Raw genomic sequence first — 19,227 nt, 5'->3', positions numbered from 1 at the left:
TGAATGAATTGTACAACCATTATTCTGAATTCTTTTTCTGTCATGTTGCATGCTTCAACTTCATTAATTTCCTTTCTTGGTGATTCCTCATTGTCTTTCCTCTGGGTGTTGTGTCGTCTCTTCATTCTGATTATCTCCCTATGGTTCAAACGTCGAGTTGCGTGGGCCTGGGCCATGTGCAGTGAGAGCCTCCCACCATCCTAGTGTCACTGAAGAGCTCTGACACTAAGATGTGTGGTTGTTGTTGGTTAGTGGGAACCAGAATCGCTCTGAGTCAGTGTTGCCAGCGCTCAATGTGGCCTGGTACATGCCCTTAGAATTAGGGACCCTGCCTGCACTGTGTTGAAAACCAGAGCCCCCTAGCATGCGCCAGGAGTCAGAGTTCCCCAAGAGACCAGTATCAGAGTCTCTGTTGCTTCATGCGACCTCGCCTTGAGAATCAGGGTCCCTATGTGCCCTTGCACCAGGAATTGGATTCACGGGCTCTTAGTATGAATGCACAGGGAATCAGGATCTCAGGCACAGGTGATAAGAAACACAACCAAGTCACTGGTGCTTGATGCTGCCTCCTGCCCCGGAGAAACAGGGTCCCTGGGCCTGTGCTACATGGACAAATTCCCTCGAGCGTTTGCACCCAGCCCAGGGCTCCGTAGGATCAGTTACAAGGTGCTTGCGCACTTCCAGGCCAAAGTTCCCGCAGCGCTGAGGCCCCAGCAAGTGGTGGGTCTATCAGTTAGTTACTCTGGCGCTGCCCAGGAGCCTGCCGGAAGGGGCGATGGGCTCTGTTACTCATGGATCTGCTGCGGGGATCTCTGAACTTTTGGTGTCCGCAAGTCTGTAGCTGTGGTCACAGGTCTCTGTCCCCAGTGACTGCAGGGTCCTGGTATGCATCTGAGATCAGACTGGGTGGTGCTGAGGCAAGGATCCTAGTCTCAAGAAGCTCTCTTTCCCAAGATGGCATGGTTGCTGTGCCTGTGCTGGCTGCCCAGGAGTGTCCACGCCGGGAGTGGGACTCCGCCGCCTAAGACTGCCCGGTTTAGCAGCCCCTTAGAAGACCTGCAGAATCTAACTGTCCTTAGCTCATACACACACACCACACACTTCCACACACTCCTCTATCACTTCCTTGTGCTCTCACACTCTCTCCCTCCCTACCTTCCTGCTTGTCGCCATTTTCCTCTCCCTTTAGCGTAGTCTTGAGTCTAGTGTGCACAAAGAATTTTTCAAGTGATATTTAGAAAAATTATCATTATTAAAGTGGATTGAGTCCCTTAGATATTTTGATGATAAAATTAAAAGCTATAAAGTCCTATACTCTTCTTATTCAAAAAGTTAAATTTTATAGGCTTTAAACTTGCTAAATTAAAAAGTATACAGCCCCCAAAACAAAAATATACTTGTATATGTCACAAAGAAAAAAATGCAAAATGATAATATAGTTGTAACGTTGTTTTTATACCTTTCACTCTGACTTGTATAAAATTGAGGCATTTATGGTGAGAAGAATATTATTTCCCCCCACACTCTGGAGGGAGGGGTGGGAGGAGTTAGTCAGTTGTGTCAAGCTAGTGCTAAGAGTCCTCAGATTGTTGTATACTACAAGTTACAGTATAAAGCCAAAATGCAGCAAAATATCCAGTTATAAATTTAGTCATTTTGAAGCTTAATCTTTTGGTTTGATATAATATTAAAGCTTCTAAGTAGGTTTTAGATTCCTTCCCTAGAATGTATTGTTAGTGTTGATTTCCCCTGTTTAAAAACAAAATGTTAAGTTATGGCTCCTGCCTGACTTGCATTGTATACTAGACTTCATTATTGTCTCCCATGCTCCTTGGGTTACTTGGTTTATGCTAGCCATGAAAAGCTCTCAGAAACAGTTTCATGCTTCTACTAAAGCATTAAATCTGATCCTTAATATCTGGTATTTTGCCAATAAGTCTACTGATAAGGAATTATTGGAAGCCAGTTACAGAATTTGAAAATAAATTCTAGTTTCTCCTTAGGCCAATGCTTCATTCATTGCAAAACATTTTTGCAAGTATAAATGCTTAGATTTTATTCATTAACAATACAATTTAGACGGGTTTAGAATTATCAGTATATTTTAAAGCCAAGGATAAACAACTGAGCAATTTGCTGTCTTTAGAACAGTTTGTGAAAATATGGAATAAAGATGTTTTCGTTTTCTTGTTATTTAAAATAAAAAAAAAAAAACTAATACAGAATAAGAGCACATGGGACTACACCCTGAAAATAACTTGAGGAAAGACAATCCCAACCCTGAGAGTTATTTTAAAAACATCAAATGTGGCTATATTAGACCTCTAAACCCAGTAGGAACACAAACAACATTCAGGAACTCGGAAGCATTCTATTTCTACAAGGCATTCTGGCCAAAAAGCCAAGGGCTGCTCACCAATACCGCACAACCTTTAGTCCAGAACACCTGAGAATAACTGAAAGATACGTTTTAAAAGACCATGTAACCACATTTTTTAAATCCTCACCCGAGGATATTTTTCCAGTGATTTTTGGAGAGAGTAAAAGGGAAGGAGAGAGACACACAGCTAGAGGAACATCTATGTGAGAGAGACATCAATTGGTTGCCTCCTGCATGTGCCCTGATTCAAACCTGCAACCCAGGCACGTGCCTTTGACTGGAATCCAACCCAGGATCCTTCAGTTCATGAGCTGATGCTCTATCCACTAAGACAAACAGGCTAGGCTAGAAAATATACCTTTCATCACTGCCCACAGTGTCTGTCCTCTGAATCTCTTGAGCCAAATGTCAGTATGAAGGACAGTCATCAGCGCCTTTGGAGGAAGCAGAATCAGCTAGTTTTCCTTGGATCCTAGCCTCTCACAGTTAGCTTAGCACCATGAAAGCACCCCAGCTACCGTCAATACCATTAAAAATTCCTGTTCCCCAATAACCATCATTATTTCTTACACAAAAGAAAGAAACAAACATTTTTGACTATAACATCAGCAAGTTTGGTGGACTAGGAGGTCCCAGCACTTGTACTTCCAGGAAAACAATGATTACCAGTACTTGCTGATGAAAATAGCTCAGAGAGCTCTGGAGTGCAATGCAGGAGCTACTGCTATCCAGTGGAACACAGATGTCAAAGATGGCCACATAGGAAATCATAGGCAACATTTCCCTGTGTCAACCCACCCCCCAGTCCCATATGGTGCAGTGTCCCGGCTTCCCCGCCCCACCCCGAGCCTCTTCAGAACCCAAGAAAGAAGCCTAATGTCTGCTCAGACTGAGTAGACACACCCTGATGTCTGCTCAGACTGAGGGTACAGACAAGTGGCTTCATGCATGGAGATGGGCCGCTTCAAAACCAGCTGGGCCTGTGCTCACCCCAGCTCTTCCGTTATAGGTCCCCGTCCTTTACCTCCCCACCCCTCCAAGTGACCCAACATCCCTCGAATGATAAAACCGCTGCCTGTGCAGTCAGTCTCCAGCACTAGGCCCCTAGTGGTCCCCACACCACCTGGGAGCTATGAACAAGGACTGGGCCACCAGACAGCACTGGGCTAATCCTGAACTGAGCAAATAACACAGACAATGACTGATAAGACCAAACCTACCTCAGTTCTATGAGTCACATGTGCATAGATGATTTGCAGCAGCTGGCTATCGAGAATTGCTGCTTCACTTGGATGGCTACTATGTAGCACGTCAAAGTAACTTGGGTCTCGGTAGTAATTTCATGGACCATGTCTATGTTTTTACAGCCCAGATATTCTCATACCTCTCCAGCTAACTTCCCAGCACAGATGTTTAGGTGCTATCCCCAGCATGGGAGTTTAGGCACTGTTAGCTCAGCCAACTCCCATTACACTAAAAATAACTCAACTCATTAGTGTGCTAACCAGCTAGCCACAGAGGGAACTGGTTGATTCTCTACGAAGGCAGAGCTTTAGAGGAAGTAACCTGGGGACTCCAAGTCCTCTTCAGCTTTAACTAGGGTTCAAGGCAGTTCTTTCTGCCCAGTTGGGAAGACCCACGCTCCCACGGCTGTAACCCTGCTGTGGCCGGCACTGCATCATCCCCCAGTTTGGGGAATCCCTCAATAGGTCACAGACATACCACCTTCCTGAGAACTAAGCTACAGCCAAGGTACTTAGGGTTTCCATGGGACAGGCATGCCCAGAATGAGACTCCAACATTGCTGAAAACTAAAACCAGATGCCAGCTGTTTCCAAAGGCACATCAGTGGTGCTGCCTGATCCATTCATGTTGGTAGCAGCGGCTGGGCTCACTCTCCCGCACCCGCATCTCTGCCATCTCCCTTTGGACTATCGACTTGAGAATGAACATCACACACAGCTCCAGGTGCCTGCAGACAGAGACCCTTCCTGTGCAGTCCCAGCAATGCCCTGGTAGGGCCTGGTGCCCAGCCCATCAGGGACAAGGGGCCTGGGCTCCTCAGGGCCCAGATGCCAGCTGGAGGCACCAAGGCAGAACGGGTCCTGGCCTCTGTGACTGCGCCTGGTCGGGAGAGTATTTCGTGTCAGCGGGACTGAGGAATTGTGCTCACAGCCCCAAGGGCACCACCAGAGCCAAGCAGCCCCCAAACAGAACAAACATGTTCCAGTGGCTAAAGGCATTTGAAGCCAGATCTGGAGGTGGGGTGTAGAGTGTCAGGGTCACTGAAGGAGGAGTGCATAAGGTCCAAAGGGGTAAGGAATTACAAGTTTATGATTACATCTGCCAGCAGAAGGGCCGAGACCAAGATGGCATCAGCAGGACCAAGGAGGGGGAGCGGGGTATTTATGTCCATTGTGAGGGTCAGTCAGAGAAACCAGTCGGTCCAGGTGCAGGTGGGGCCAGGTGTAGGTGGCCGCCTGGAAACGGTGAGGCAGTTAATCATGCCACCTACAAAGAAAATAACAGGACAATTGTCGGGAGGGCCGAGAGTCCCAAGCAGAGCATAAGGGAGTGTAAGAATGTGTCTCCCCTTTGAGGAGTCTTTGGTGGGACACCTGCCTGTACTCTCACTTTGTGCCCTGGTTGGGGTTTTCCCAAAAGCAGGTGCCCAGAAGGGGTGGCAGACCTACAGGGCAAGTGCCTCTGCCACAGTGGATGTGCGCCAACTGCAATGTATGTAGGTGTCCTTCCCTCTGTGGGGCTCAGGGCCAGGACTGGGGCTCCAGATGGGAGGGTGACGGAGGTAACAGACAAGCCCCTCTGACTTATGGGTTGAGTTGTGTCCCCCACAATGGCACAGTCAAGTCCCGATACATAAGACCTTAGAGTGGGGCCTTATGCAGAAACAGGGCTACTGCCAGTGTAATTAGTTAAAAAGTGGTCATGCTGGAGTATGGTGGACTTATTCCAACATGTCTGATGTTGTTTAAAAGGGGGGTGGGGAGTTTGGTTCACAGACCCACTCAGGGAGAACATCATGTGAACATGGACCGAGATCGGGGCGATGCCCCAGGAGCTGGGGACATGGAGCCCACTCTTCCTCGCAGCCTGCAGAAGGCGCCAACATGGCTGGGGCCTTGACGCAATGGCCAGCCTCCACTGGAGATGGTCTGTCGTTCCGGCCCCTCCGCTGTGGTACTCAGTTACCACAGCTCCAGCAAAGACATCTTTCCAGCCATGCGCAGGTCTTGGCAACAACAGGCTCCACTTACAGGGAAACATGTATTTAGGAATCTGTTTTCTTCATTTGTTATTTGCAACAACATGGATGGGTCCGGAGGCTGTTATGCTAAACAGAATAAATCAGATGGAAAAGGACAAAACCCGTCCAATTTCACTCACTGGAGCTCTTTGTGCAAAATGAAAAGAGGGACAGAAGGTGGCAGTGACTGTGCCAGACCCTTGCCGCTCAGTGGGGAAAGGTGGCGAGGGGGGCAGCATAGAACACGGGCCAAGGGCCAAGTCTCTGAGGCCAAATTTGCAGGTGACAGCAGTTAACTCTTACCCGGACCTGAGAGGGATCAGATAGAGCAGACTTAGCTGATGATGACTTGATGGCTTAAACCAACAGGTCAGAAACTTAAGGATGTAATTCCCTGGAACTGTTCAAACTAGCCCGAGGCTATGCAGTGGTAGCGTTCTCTTCCTGGAGGTCCTGTCCCTGGAGACAACTTCGAGTGGGAACGGAACTCAGGCACAAGGTCTACAGCTTGCAGGGAGCTGAAGACTCTCACAGCACTGGTTACACCTGCCATGCAGTCACCTCTTTACAAAGCACAGCGCTCCCTTGTGGGACCTTGTTAAATATCATGTGTTTCCAATTGAGCAGCCCAAGGAGCCCAGGGTTGGAGATAGCTCACTTGTTGTTCTCACATTGGAAGAATTTACACATCAGAGGTTAACGCTTTTGTATAGGTTTATTTTTTATACTTTTATTGATTTGAGAGGGAGGGAGAGGGAGAGATAAAAACATCAATGAGAGAATCATTGCTTGCTTGCTTCCTGCATGCCCCAAACTGGGGATCAAGCCCCCAACCTAGGAATATGCCTTGACTGGGAATCTGAATCGTGACCTCCCGGTTCATAGGTCAACGCTCAACCATGGAGCCAGGTCAGCTGGGCTCTTTGTATAGGTTTATATAGTCAGGCCAGGGTTTTATTAATCCTCTGACAAAAGCATGGAGGACAAAAGCAATAGAGAGCTCTTGGGGTGATAGCCCAGTCCTAAATAGTTGTCTCCTTTCTAGTAGGAAAGCCCAAAGCCCAACCCCAGCTTTTCAGGATCAGTAGGCATTACCTTGGAGCTAAGTTAGCCCCATGCAACTTCACACCCCCTACCCCCTCCATAGCTGAGTGGACTAGGAGTGGAACCTTGATCCAACCTGAGACAGTTTCTGGGAAAGGAAGTGAAGGGACACTCCTGGTGAAAGCTGGAGGTGATGGGTATGAGGTGGGTGTAAGGAAGTAGAGGTGAAGGGGATCTATTCCAGGGACACTTTTCAGGTAGTCCTTGAGTGTGGTTTATCTAAGCTTGTTTACAAACTCCAGGGAAGGACCCAGGAGAGAGACAAAGACTCCTAGAGGGGGAAGGGTCCTGTCCCTCCAGGACATGGAGTAGCCCCTCGAGCAGCTCACCTGCCATGCTTCCTGCTGCTCCTGGCAGAGCCCTTTGCCAGACACACAAATCAACAGGAAGGAGGAAGTCAAACCAACAGGAAGCCTGGACATGAAAATGTGAGGGTTGCAAATGAGCAAGTAGGTTTAAGTTCAGAACTCCTGTTGAAAGGGCAAGGGCTATGCCCTCCATCTTGCCCCGTATCCTCCATGTTGGGGCAGCAGCCATGTGCTCAGGAAAGTACCTTCTTCCCGGAAGGCCAAGCCTCTGCTAGGTCTTCACCTGGCCAATCGGCAGGGCCCACAGTAATCTCTCCTCCCCTCACTTCACCCCCATATAAAACCACATTTTTTCCCCATGGGTGGGCACTCTCGTCTCACCATGCGTCGGTGGGGGATGAGAGCCAAACCCGGGTTTGATAATAAAGGACTCTTTGCTTTTTCATTAGACTCGGCTGGCTCCCTGGTGTGGTCTAATGGGGATCTTGAAATCTGGGCATAACATTTGGGGGCTCGTCCGGGATCCCCAAGACCATCAAGGGACCCCCGATTCAAAGAGACTGACTGACCACGATAGGTGTCTGTGTCATTGTGTGTTCTGTATCTGTCCTGTGTGAGCTCACTTCTGAAATCTGTAATTGCCCATAAAGGTCTAAGTGGATGCACAGGGGGATCACAGGCTGGATGAGTCAGGGGATGCCTTGACCCTCCATCTGTAGGGGTGTAGTTTTGCTTCCGTGGAGTCAGAAGGTCTGTAGAAACCCCTCAATCTGAGACAGGCGGGTCGTTCCCGCTGGTTGGCACGCAGCCATCGTCTAGCTTTCGGTTTTTGCTTCCATGGAGTTGGAAGGCTGTACTTTTCTGGGGGCCCTTAGTTGTTGTTTTTTTTTTCCGTTTTATTTTGTGGACTTGCTGGATGGACGTTATGATGGACTCAGACTGCTCCTTTGGGTATTGTGATTGATCATTTCAAGGAGATTGGGGGAGGCTGTAGAGCTCCCTCAGGAGTTGGGAAGTTGTTATTGTTTAAACTCTGAATGAATATCTGGTGAAAGTATGTGAGTGTGGAGGGAGGGTGCCTGCCTTCTCCCCTCCTTTGTGTGGCTCCAGGATTTTGGCCAGGTGGGCATCTGAGTAATGATCTGTGAAAACAGGTTACCCCCTCCCCAAATAAATGCGTCTGGGATTTCTGTGCACATGTAAGAAGAAAAGCGCTGGTTTAGAACTAATGTGCGCAACATCCGATTTTGGATAGAGTTTTAAGCTGGAATATCTTTGTAAATGTGCAGGATAGATCCCAAGACTAATCATTTACCCAGGGAAAAAAGATGCTAGCTAAATTCTAGCAGCAGGATTGGCATTTCCATAATAAAGAACAGTTTTTCCAAAGGGGGGAAAAACTGGTCCTTTGTTAATTAAGAAAGCTTTTCTTAATGGAGGAAGAAGATAGTTGTCTCCTGTCTGTAGCAAAATCTTAAAGATTGTGGTAAATTTACATCTGAAAAGACCAGGTAGGCCAGAACCTGTTTTGCAAGGCTCTAATATGGTTTTCCAGAGCCTCTTAAAAGTAAAAAGTAGTTTACTCTAATTTGGCTCATGAAAAATCTAAAGAACAGAATTAAATCTATTGATTGAATATTGAGAAATGCTGAATATTTAACTTGCCAGCTAAAAGTTTAAGGTTCGGATTGAATTGGAAAAAATTATGTAACTGTAATAACTAAATGCCTTTGCTTATTGGTTTGATTCAGAAAGGAGGATTGATTTTGTGACCTCAACTGAAGATTTTTGCTTTAAAATGATTATAAAAAGTATAAAAACAGCTAATAAGATTTCTGTTTTTCTACAATACAGCCACATGACTTGCCACTCCCCTGGGGGCCACCATTTTGAAACAGCAAAGGCCCCTCCCTCTGATTTAGTCAGGGGTGGAGCTTTAAGGCGGAGTTTTGCTGCAGAAATGTGAATGGGGCAGGAAGTGTGCTTGCCTCACGGATTTATTTATTTATTTATTTATTTTTAAAAATATATTTTATTGATTTTTCACAGAGAGGAAGGGAGAGAGATAGAGAGAGTTAGAAACATCGGTGAGAGAGAAGCATTGATCAGCTGCCTCTTGCACATCCCCCACCGGAGATGTGCCCGCAACCCAGGTACATGCCCTTGACCGGAATTGAACCCGGGACCTCTCAGTCCGCAGGCTGATGCTCTATCCACTGAGCCAAACCGGTTTCAGCATCACGGATTTATTTTTAAGCTAATCTCTTAAATCTAAAAAACCCTGCTTTCCTTAAACTAAGGACAATTAAAGGTTATGTCAAAGTCTTTAAAAGGGACTCATAGCAGTAATCCAATTTCTAAAGTATGATTATTTCAGGTAGAAACTGTGGTTTCATACTGATCTTAGAGGGCACATTTTTCCTTTACCTGGGAGGGACAGCACAGCTCTCCAAGGGTCGAAGGGTTCCAGTTAACTTGCCAACTCAGTGTTCTGGAGACCCAGTTTAACCTAGGTTCTAGATAATGTGTTTACCCAAAGCTGTGATTTAGATTGTATGCTGTCTCTGATTCTGTAAATAGATCTGTCCTTATTGCTTATTTATGTATAATGTTAATTATTTTTGGTTTTGGATTTGTTTGTTTGTTTGTGATAAGTACCGTTTCTATCTGGACAAGACATAGGTCAAGAATCCTGTCCTGATATGTGGGAAAGGAAGGCCCCCACATCTATTCCTGTCAGGCCCCCATTAGGGGACTTGGGCAGTGTTCCTGTTATCTGCTCAAGATCCCAAGCCCTAAAAGGGTGTAAATGTAAATGTTTATTTGATATTTGTATGTCTACTTGGGTATAATTATTTGTTCATAAAAGTGTGGAAGTCTGCTAAACACACACACACACACACACACACACAACAAACAAACAAACAAAAACGCCACACGCTTGATTTCTTTGAGGCTGAGTGCTCTTACCCATAGCAAAGTGCCCTGAGTGACTGCTGGGATCTTTCCCTAAGGGCACTTGCTCTCTGTGAGAGGTGGAATCGGCCCGCTTAACTAATAAACATCTCTGTCTGTTTGTTTGCTGGGAACTTTGATTTGCTACGTGATATTCTGTTCTGGGTTGGGATTTTGGAATTCTGGGGTAGATTTAAAAGGTATTTGTGGTTTTTCTAGTCTAATTGGGACATTTAAGGGTGGGGCTCACAATTCCTCAGGGCAGAGATTTCATGGACCCTTCCCCCTGCCTGTGCTGAATAAATAATACAGGCCAGTGTCACTTGGCTTGCTGGTTAAAGGAAGACAATGGGCCTTAGAATCTGTTAAGGTGGGCGGGAATGAGGCTGGTCAAATGTACTGAAAGAGTTTGGTACCTGTTGCTGCTAGCAAAGGAGGGGCTGATACCCCTCCTAGACACTCCCTTGAAAGAGCCCTAGTTGCTGCTCTGCTACAAAGGGAACTGGTAGAAAGACAAGAAAGCAGAGTGCTGTAACTAATAAACAGGATTACCTAGAAGCCATCAGGACTTTGAAATTCTCCAAAAGAAGAGGAATCTGACTCGGAGACTGGCAGGGACTGGGCTGCTCTCCTATCATGTTTGGCAGGTATAATTATAAAACCCTCTTCTTTAACTATCTTTTTCCTTGAGAGGGCTCCAGAGGGCACCCGAGGACATTTGGCCATGCATCCGCGCCATATACAAGACCAGCCCAACCCCAACTCCTCATCAGCACAGACCAGGAGATTGGGTCTACGTCAGAAGGCACTGCTAGGAGACCCTCGAGCCATGTTGAAATGTTCCCGAAACTGTGGTGCTGTCAACCCCCACCGCTCTCAAGGTAGATGTCGTCGCGACCTGGGTCCATTACACTCACTTACAGTCAGCGGTCCCATCCGTGCACCAAATGGAGTGTCGATCAAGATCAACACAACCCCCTCAAGCTCAAGCTACGGTGGGCTCGACCTGCCTGATGCTGGCAACATTGCTCGCGATCACTCCTGTCACTGGGAGCCCCCACAATACTGTGTAATAGACTTAGACAATGCCTGTATCTTCATGGACATGGCTCCAAAGAGACAAGGACAATTTATAGGATCGCATGTTTAGTAGCAGAAGATTTGGCTGCCTGAAGTGGCCATGGTGCCAATATTATGTTTCATGGTATTGATATGTTATATTGACCTTTGATTCTCTTGCAGGTTTGAATGTATACTGGTTATCCTGAAAGGGGACTATGTGGGGTGAACCCCAAAAGTAAAAGGTGTCTAGCTGCCAAGAGGGCAGGTGACCAACTGGGCAGGGAAGGGTGTCCATCAGGTTTTGGTCACTGTTGAGAGACAGTTGACAGCTGGCAGCCTGTGTACTGCTTGCAGGCCTGCGTGACCATGTCCATGTCAGGGGTAGTAAGCTGGAAAAGGCCTGTTTAGAATAAAAGGTCTAAGGCATGGTTATGCATAGAAAGAAAGTTTAATGCCAACAATTACTGTTTTGTTATAGCTCTGAAAAATCTATGAAAAGGAATTGGCAAGAAAAGTCAGAGAATCTTAGAGTAGATCAGTATGTTTTTCTCCTTATGTAATTCCTCCGAAATCTGGCAATGCTAAATAAGTCATGGCAATACATTTCTTTGCATAGATTCAATAAGACCGGTTCCTAATAGTGGTTTTATTAATGGAAAACTTTAATTGGAGTATCATGTTTTAAAGAGCACTGTCTGAGCTCTAAAGACTTGAAACCAGTAAAAATGCCACAAAGAAAGCCTGGTATCCTGCTTGGGAGCCCTGAAGATGGCTGGCGCTGGAGCGTCAGGCCCATGCCCTACCATCACTGACGGTTGGTGAGAGTAGAAGGGGAGCAGTAAAGATGCCTCTGCATCCCTGCGGAACCCCCACACACTCTGGGCCACAACGAGTAGGAGAGCTACTGAGATGGGCCTTAAAGCCTGGAGCGTGGGCCCAGGTGGAGTTGCTACAGGTGAAGGATTCACCTAGCTCAGCAGATACTGCAGGCTGGCCTGATGGCAGCTGGATGGCTTGGCTTCCTGGCCCTTCGGGGCACATTAAGATTCAACCATGAGATTCCAGCAAAGGTAGTCAGTTACCATTCTTGTTGTGTTTATGCAAACATCAGGACAGTAAATAAATTAATCTTAATTTGGCTTTTTGATAGCCATGGAGGAATTTTAACAAGAAAAATCCTATTTCAATAGAAGTTATTAAAGCTAAAAATAAATTCAGTTGATAGTTCTGTGTGTCCAGTACGGGCCTCTAGCAACGGTGAAATAGAAATGCAGTCCGACTCATGATTGAGCCAGAAGTTCCAAGACAAAGAGGGGAATGAAAGGGCAAGGGCTATGCCCTCCATCGTGCTCCATATCCTCCATGTTGGGGCAGCCGCCATGTGCTCAGGAAAGTACCTTCTCCCGGAAGCCCAGGCCTCTGCTGGCCATGCCTGGGATTATTTTAAACTAACCAATGACAATCAGGGGATGTGCGGGCCATGGAGATAACAACATCCTGTATAACAAGACCCGACTTGCACCTGGCCAATTGGCAGGGCCCACAGTCATCTCTCCTCCCCTCACTCCACCTCCCTCTTAAAACCCCATTTTTTCCCACGGGCGGGCACTCTCGTCTCACCGTGCCTCGGTGGAGGTTGAGACCCAAACCAGGGTTTGAAAATAAAGGACTCTTTGCTTTTGCATCGAACTCGGCTGACTCCCTGGTGTGGTCTAATGGGGATCTTGAAATCTGGGCATAACAGTAATGGCATCTTATGAACGTTATAACTAAACCAACATTAAATGAAATGGTACTCAGAGACCTGATGTATATGGTTTCAACAAAGAGGTCAGTAGGAGTCAAAATGAAACTATTTTTAAAAATCTGGCTTTGATCAGAATAAAAAAGGCTATGACTATAGATTAGTGTTTAGAGATATTTGGTGGTAAATTGAAGGAGAAAAGTAAATTACTGTGAGCATTATTATAGGCTAAGGGGAAGGAGAAAACTAAGCAACCGTTGAGTGGCAGGTGGTCCCAAAGTCAATGGGGTGCGGTAGAGAAGTCTCCAGAGAGGATTGTTTTAAAGGTGTCTGCTCTCCTAAGCGAGGTCCAGACAGGTAGCATCAGCAGCACCTGGGAACTTGCTAGAGATGCAGAATCTCAGGGCAAACTGCAGGTGTAATGAAGCAGAATCCACATTTTAACAAGATCCCCAGGTGATCATAGCTTGTAACCCTCACAACAAGCGGTGAGATGGGCATTACTGCTCCCGTTTTTTACCAATAATGAGACTAAGGCTTCAAGAAGTTGCCTGAGATAGCACAGCTGATTAGCAGCTGAGCCAACATTCAATCCCAGCACTTTCTGACTCCAATGTTTCTTTCAAAAGATAGAAAAGTAAGTTCAGAGGAGTTTTTGCTTTCACTCCATTCAGAATTGTTTCAGATGCTAGCGATCAATCACAGGTCTGCAGCTCTAGTGCCGCCTCTGTGTTTGTTGAGACTGGGACGCTCGCATCCCTCTCTGAGCCCTTGGCTTACTAGCCAGAAACCACCTGGGCAGGGTTGAACTTCACTTCCCAACAAACCCTGCTGCTTCCTTGAGGCATGAGGAGAACCTTGCTGCTCTCTCTTCTGGAGTGGAGGGTCCCAGCAGAGGCGGGACACCTCCCAGCAAGGTATAAAGTGCGGGCGGCATCCTGGGATATGTAGTCTGGCTGGGACCAGAGCGCCCCCTCAAATGAATGGGTCGGGGCTGATAGTGAACTACAGCTCCTCTGGCCGGGAGCGTTGGTGGCGGCGCCGGTGAAGAGCGGCGCTCTGGGAAGGGAGGAAGTTCTGTGCCACCTCTGAGGTACTGGTCTAGGCGGGCGCTTCCTCTGCGCGCGCGCGCTCCCCTTCCCCGCGCCCGCCATGCGCCAGCTCTTGGCGGTGGGCCTGGTGTTCGCTGGCTGCTGCAGTAACGTGATCTTCCTGGAGCTCCTGGTCAGGTGAGTGCCCCCCTCGGTTCCTGGGGCTGCACCAAGAAAGCCGGAGGGGCGTCCGCACGCGTCACCCCCACGCGCCGCGGGGTCTGCTCTGCGCGCCTGGAACCCTGAGAGTCCACTCCTTCATCCTGCGCTCCGCCCGCTGTCCCACCAAATAGTTTCACAGCGTCGCTCGCAGAAACATTCGGGGTGTTGCTGGCATCACCCCCTTTTCACACACCGGGGGATTTAATCCGGGGGGATTTCTCACGTGACTGGCCTCAGGTTGGCAGGAACTTGTGGCAGACCATAAGGTTCCTCTAGCTCTCTTCTCGGGTAATAATGCCATGTTTGGCTAAAGCAAAGCTTTTCGACTTATAATGCAGTCTGGTTTTGCACACGCTGCAAAGAAAGTGTCATGTGTATTAAAGTGCCTCCAAAGCATTTGATTGCTACCCTTACAGATCAGATGGCCATGAGGACTTTGCTCAAACATTACCTCTCAGTGATGTAGGTGAATCAGTTCTTATTTATGTATATGGTCCATCTGATTGACCTAAGAGAGCATTTCCAGCTTTAAGATATTAGTCTTTAAATTGGGAGGCATGTATTTTGAGACCTAACTTTCTAAATTAAGATTGGGGGAGTGGATAAAAACAGCTGTGGTACATTTATACAGTGGAATGCTACTTGGCTGTAAAAAAGAAGGAAATCTGACCTTTTGCAACAGCATGGATGGACCTGGGGAGTATTATGCTGAGTAAAATGAGCCAGTCAGAGAAAGACAAATACCATATGATCTCAGGTACATGTGGAATATGATCAACACAATCATTTGACAAACAAAATAGAAAGAAGCATAGGTACATAACAGATTGACAGCTGTCAGAGGGGAGGAGAGTTGAGGGCTGGGTGAAAAAAGGTAAATGGATTAAGAAAATATATATATATATATATTATATGACACATAGAAAGGAACAACAGTATGGTGATAGCCAGGTGGAAAGGAGGAGTTGGGAGGTAGAAGTGGGCAAAGAAGAGGTAAGTGGGAACAGAAATATACTTGACTTTGGGTGGTGAGCGCTGGATGCAGGTGATGTTTTTATTGAGTTGTACACATGAAACCTGTATGGTTTTATTAACCAGTGTCACCCCAATAAATTCACTTAAAAAAGAAAAAAAAATGGGGGTGCCAAATGGAATCTTCTAGTGGTGATCAGGAGGTACTACACACAGATGTCAAATTTTAATGTTGCACACCTGAAACTTATGCAATGTTAGCTAAAAGGAAGGAAGGAAGGAAGGGAAGGAGGAAGGAAGGAAGGAGAAAAGAAAAGAGAAGAAAAGAAGAAAAGAAAAGAATGGCTTCACCAAAGGGAAACTAGGATGGCATGCAAATAATGTTGAGTAATAATGTGCAATGTTCAATAATGGGTGCAAACTGTTACAGAGAAAGCACCAGGTGTCCTGAAAAAGGCTCAGGACTGAAAAATCTCAATATTATGAACTTCATTCTTGGCTCTGTCATACCCAGGTTGGGTGACCTTTTTAAATCATTTCGCTTCTCTGGACCTCCTCCTCCTGCTGTAAAATGCTATTTATGGCGCTATCTACCATCATGTTTCTGAGTCTACACGTTATCTCCATTGACCCTCAGGACAATCTGTGTCCAGTATAGGTCAAGAATTATAATGTCTGTTTTACTGAAAATGGAAGAGTTCCCAAGAAGTTAGATCGTCTTTTACTTCTTGTAAGTGGCAGAGACAAAACTGGAATCCAGGGTATCTAAACTCCTAGTCCAGCGGTTCTCAACCTGTGGGTTGCAAACAATGAAAATACATCCTGCATATCAGATATTTACATTACAGTTCATAACAGTAGCAAAATTACTGAAGTAGCAACGAAAATAATTTTATGATTAGGGGTCACCACAATATGAAGAACTGTATTAAAGGGTGATGGCATTAGGAAGTTTGAGAACCTGTTAATTTTAAACTTGAGTAGCTTATAGGTTTTGGTCACCCAGTTTCTCATGTGGTGCTCACTAAAAATATATTTTATTTTCTTGATACCATTGATTAAGTCATTCTGAATCAACCAGTTTATTTAAGGTAAACTCTGTGTGGGGTTAATTTTTGCAGTTACTGAGCTTGAAATTTTGTTATGCAGATAGTGTTGATAAAGATCTGTCATTTGTCACTCTTTTCTTTTTAAAGGATAAAGTATTTAAAGAAAGAATAGCTTATTGATTTTTAGAGATAGAGGAAGAGAGAGAGGAACATCGATATGAAAGTGCAACATCGATCAGCTGCCTCCTGCACGCTCTCCACCGGGGGTCCAGCCCAAAACCAGGCTATGTGTCTTGACCTCGAATCTGACCGGCAGCTTTGTGGTGCACAGGAGGAGCCCCAACGAACTGAGCCACACTGGCCAGAGCCATTTGTCCTTCTTTTTTTAAATATATTTTTATTTTTTATTTATTTATTTTTTTAAATTAAATTTTTATTGTTCAGATTACATTTGTTCCTCTTCCCCCCCCATAACTCCCCTCCTTCCAGTTCCCGCCCCACCCTCCACCCTCACTCCCCACCCACTGTCCTCATCCATAGGTGCACGATTTTTGTCCAGTCTCTTCCCTCATCTCCCATTCCCCTTTTCCCCCCAAGAATAGTCAGTCCATTCCCTTTCTATGTCCCTGATTCATTATAATCACCAGTTCATTCTGTACATCAGATTATTTATTCACTTGATTCTTAGATTCACTTGTTGATAGATGCATGTTTGTTGTTCACAATTTGTATCTTTACCTTTTTCTTCTTCCTCTTCTTAAAGGATACCTTTCAGTATTTCGTATAATACTGGTTTAGTGGTTATGAACTCCTTTAGCTTTTCCTTATCTGTGAAGCTCTTTATCTGACCTTCAATTCTGAATGATAGCTTTGCTGGATAAAGTAATCTTGGTTGTAGGTTCTTGGTATTCAGCACTTTGAATATTTCTTGCCATTCCCTTCTGGCCTGCAAAGTTTCTGTTGAGAAATCAGCTGACAGTCGTATGGGTATTCCCTTGTAGGTAATTGAGTCTCTTTCTCTTGCTGCTTTTAAGATTCTCTCTTTGTCTTTTGCTCTTGGCATTTTAAGTATGATGTGTCTTGGTGTGGTCCTCTTTGGATTCCTTTTGTTTGGGGTTCTCTGCGCTTCTTGGACCTGTAAGTCCATTTCTTTCACCAGGTGGGGGAAGTTTTCTGCCATTATTTCTTCAAATAGGTTTTCAATATCTTGCTGTCTCTCATCTTCTGGCATTCCTATAATTCTGATATTAGTCCGCTTGAAGCTGTCCCAGAGGCTCCTTACACTATCTTCACACTTTCGGATTCTTTTTTCATTTTCCTTTTCCAGTTGGGTGTTTTTTGTTTCTTCGAATTTCAAATCTTTGGTTTGAGTCTTGTGCTCCTCTGGTCTGCTATTGGGTATAATATTCTTTATTTCAGTCCGTGTATGCTTACTTTCTAATTTCTTTATCGTAGCATCGAGGGTCTCATTAGTTTTTGTGAGGCTCTGCTCAAGTTTTTTGCAAGCCCTCAAAATTGCAATTTTTTAGCTCCATATCCTCCATTTCTGTCATGTTTTTTTGTCTCCGCATCTTTTATGCTTTCTTGGTGCACCCCCTTGTGGTCTTTGTGCGCAGTCTTGTTCTAGTTAAGCCTTAATTGTTGTAGTTAATACTAGAGGGATTTGACCACCAGGCCGACTGGCTGTGAGAATCAGCTGTGGGAAAACTTCTGTCCTCTGGGGAGGTGCTAATCTAGCCTTTGCCTGAGGCGATCGGCAAATGGCTCTGTGCAGGGCTTGGGCGGGGCAGGCTCAACAGGGCGGGGGGAGGGAGCAGCTATGGCTGCTCTCAGTCTGTCCCCAGGGGCTCTGCCTCTCTGTCCCAGCAACCGCTGCAAACCTCGGAGGGACCGTAGCCAGACAGTCCCACTTCTCCCGTTTGAGTCTGGGTCCCTAGAGACTCGCCCGGATCTGTAGCCCAGAGTCTGAGACTCCCTCCTGATTGAAAACGACAACCGCGCCCTCAGCCACCAGCCCGCTTTGCATGCGCACCACCGCACCACCGTACCTTTAAATTTTCCACACTGTGCCTCCTCTGAGCCTCGTAATGCTGTTGTTTTTCCTTCTAGTTGAAGAGTCTCTCTTCAGCCAGCCTTCCTGTGGTTCTGGTTGATGTCCGTTCCGTCTTTTAGTTGTATTTTTGAAGTGGTTGTTTGCGGCAGCAGTCTCCGGTGTTTACCTATGCCGCCATCTTCGATTCTCCCATTTGTCCTTCTTGAGAGTAGGTGGCGAGGGATATAGCAATGTATCCTGCTGTAAGCTGGTACATTTCAAAGGAAGGTTACTATGGAAATCATTTTTTTTAATGATTTCTGTTCTTTTCTCTTTTTTAAAATTTATCTTTATAGTTGAAAGTATTACATATGTCCCCCTTTTTTCCACATTGACCCCTGGCCCAGGCCTTCACTGCACTATTGTCTGTGTCAATGGGTTATGCAGATATGCATAGAAGTTCTTTGGTTAATCTCTTCCCACCCTTCACCCCCTCTAACACCCTGCCTTCCCTCTGAGATTTGTTGATTTGTTCCATGCTTCTATGCGTCTGGATCTGTTCTGTTCATCAGTTTATTTTGTTCATTACATTCCACATATGAGTGAGATCATGTGATACTTGTCTTTCTCTGACTGGCTTATTTGGCTTAGTATAATACTCTCCAGGTCCCTCCATGCTATACCAAATGGTAAGAAATCTTTCTTTTTTACTGCTGCATAGTATTCCATGATGTAAATGTACCACAGCTTTTTTTATCCACGCATCTAATTTGGGCTGTTTCCAGATTTTTGCTATTGTAAATTGTACTGCTCTGAACATAGGGGTACATACATTTTTTCTGATTGGTGTTTCAGGTTTCTTGGGATATATTCCTAGAAGTGGGATCACTGGGTCAAATGGCAGTTCCATTTTTAATTTTTTGAGGAAACTCCATACTGTTTTCCACAGTGGCTACACCAGTCTGCATTCCCACCAGCAGTGTCCTAGGGTTCCCCTTTCTCCACATTCTCACCAGCACTTGTCCTTTGTTGATTTCTTAATGATACCTATTCTGACAGGTGTGAGGTGCTACCTCATTGTTGTTTTAATTTGCATCTCTCTG

General features: G+C 45.8%; 1 protein-coding gene across 1 annotated transcript in view; it reads left to right on the top strand.

Annotated features, from left to right (window-relative positions):
• Positions 1-13,970: 13,970 nt before the first annotated feature.
• The window catches only part of LOC138993439 (nucleotide sugar transporter SLC35B4-like), a 40,600-nt gene continuing 35,343 nt past the window's right edge, over positions 13,971-19,227 (top strand). The window contains exon 1 of the mRNA XM_070392702.1: positions 13,971-14,047. Within this exon, the coding sequence (XP_070248803.1) occupies positions 13,971-14,047 (77 nt within the window). The remainder of the gene's footprint in view (positions 14,048-19,227) is intronic.

Source organism: Myotis yumanensis, unplaced genomic scaffold (assembly GCF_028538775.1).
Source record: "Myotis yumanensis isolate MYYU_CA2020_CCGP unplaced genomic scaffold, mMyoYum1.0.hap1 SCAF_15, whole genome shotgun sequence".
In the NCBI taxonomy this organism is placed as follows: Eukaryota; Metazoa; Chordata; class Mammalia; order Chiroptera; family Vespertilionidae; genus Myotis; species Myotis yumanensis.
This window is presented reverse-complemented; position numbering and strand designations above follow the sequence as displayed.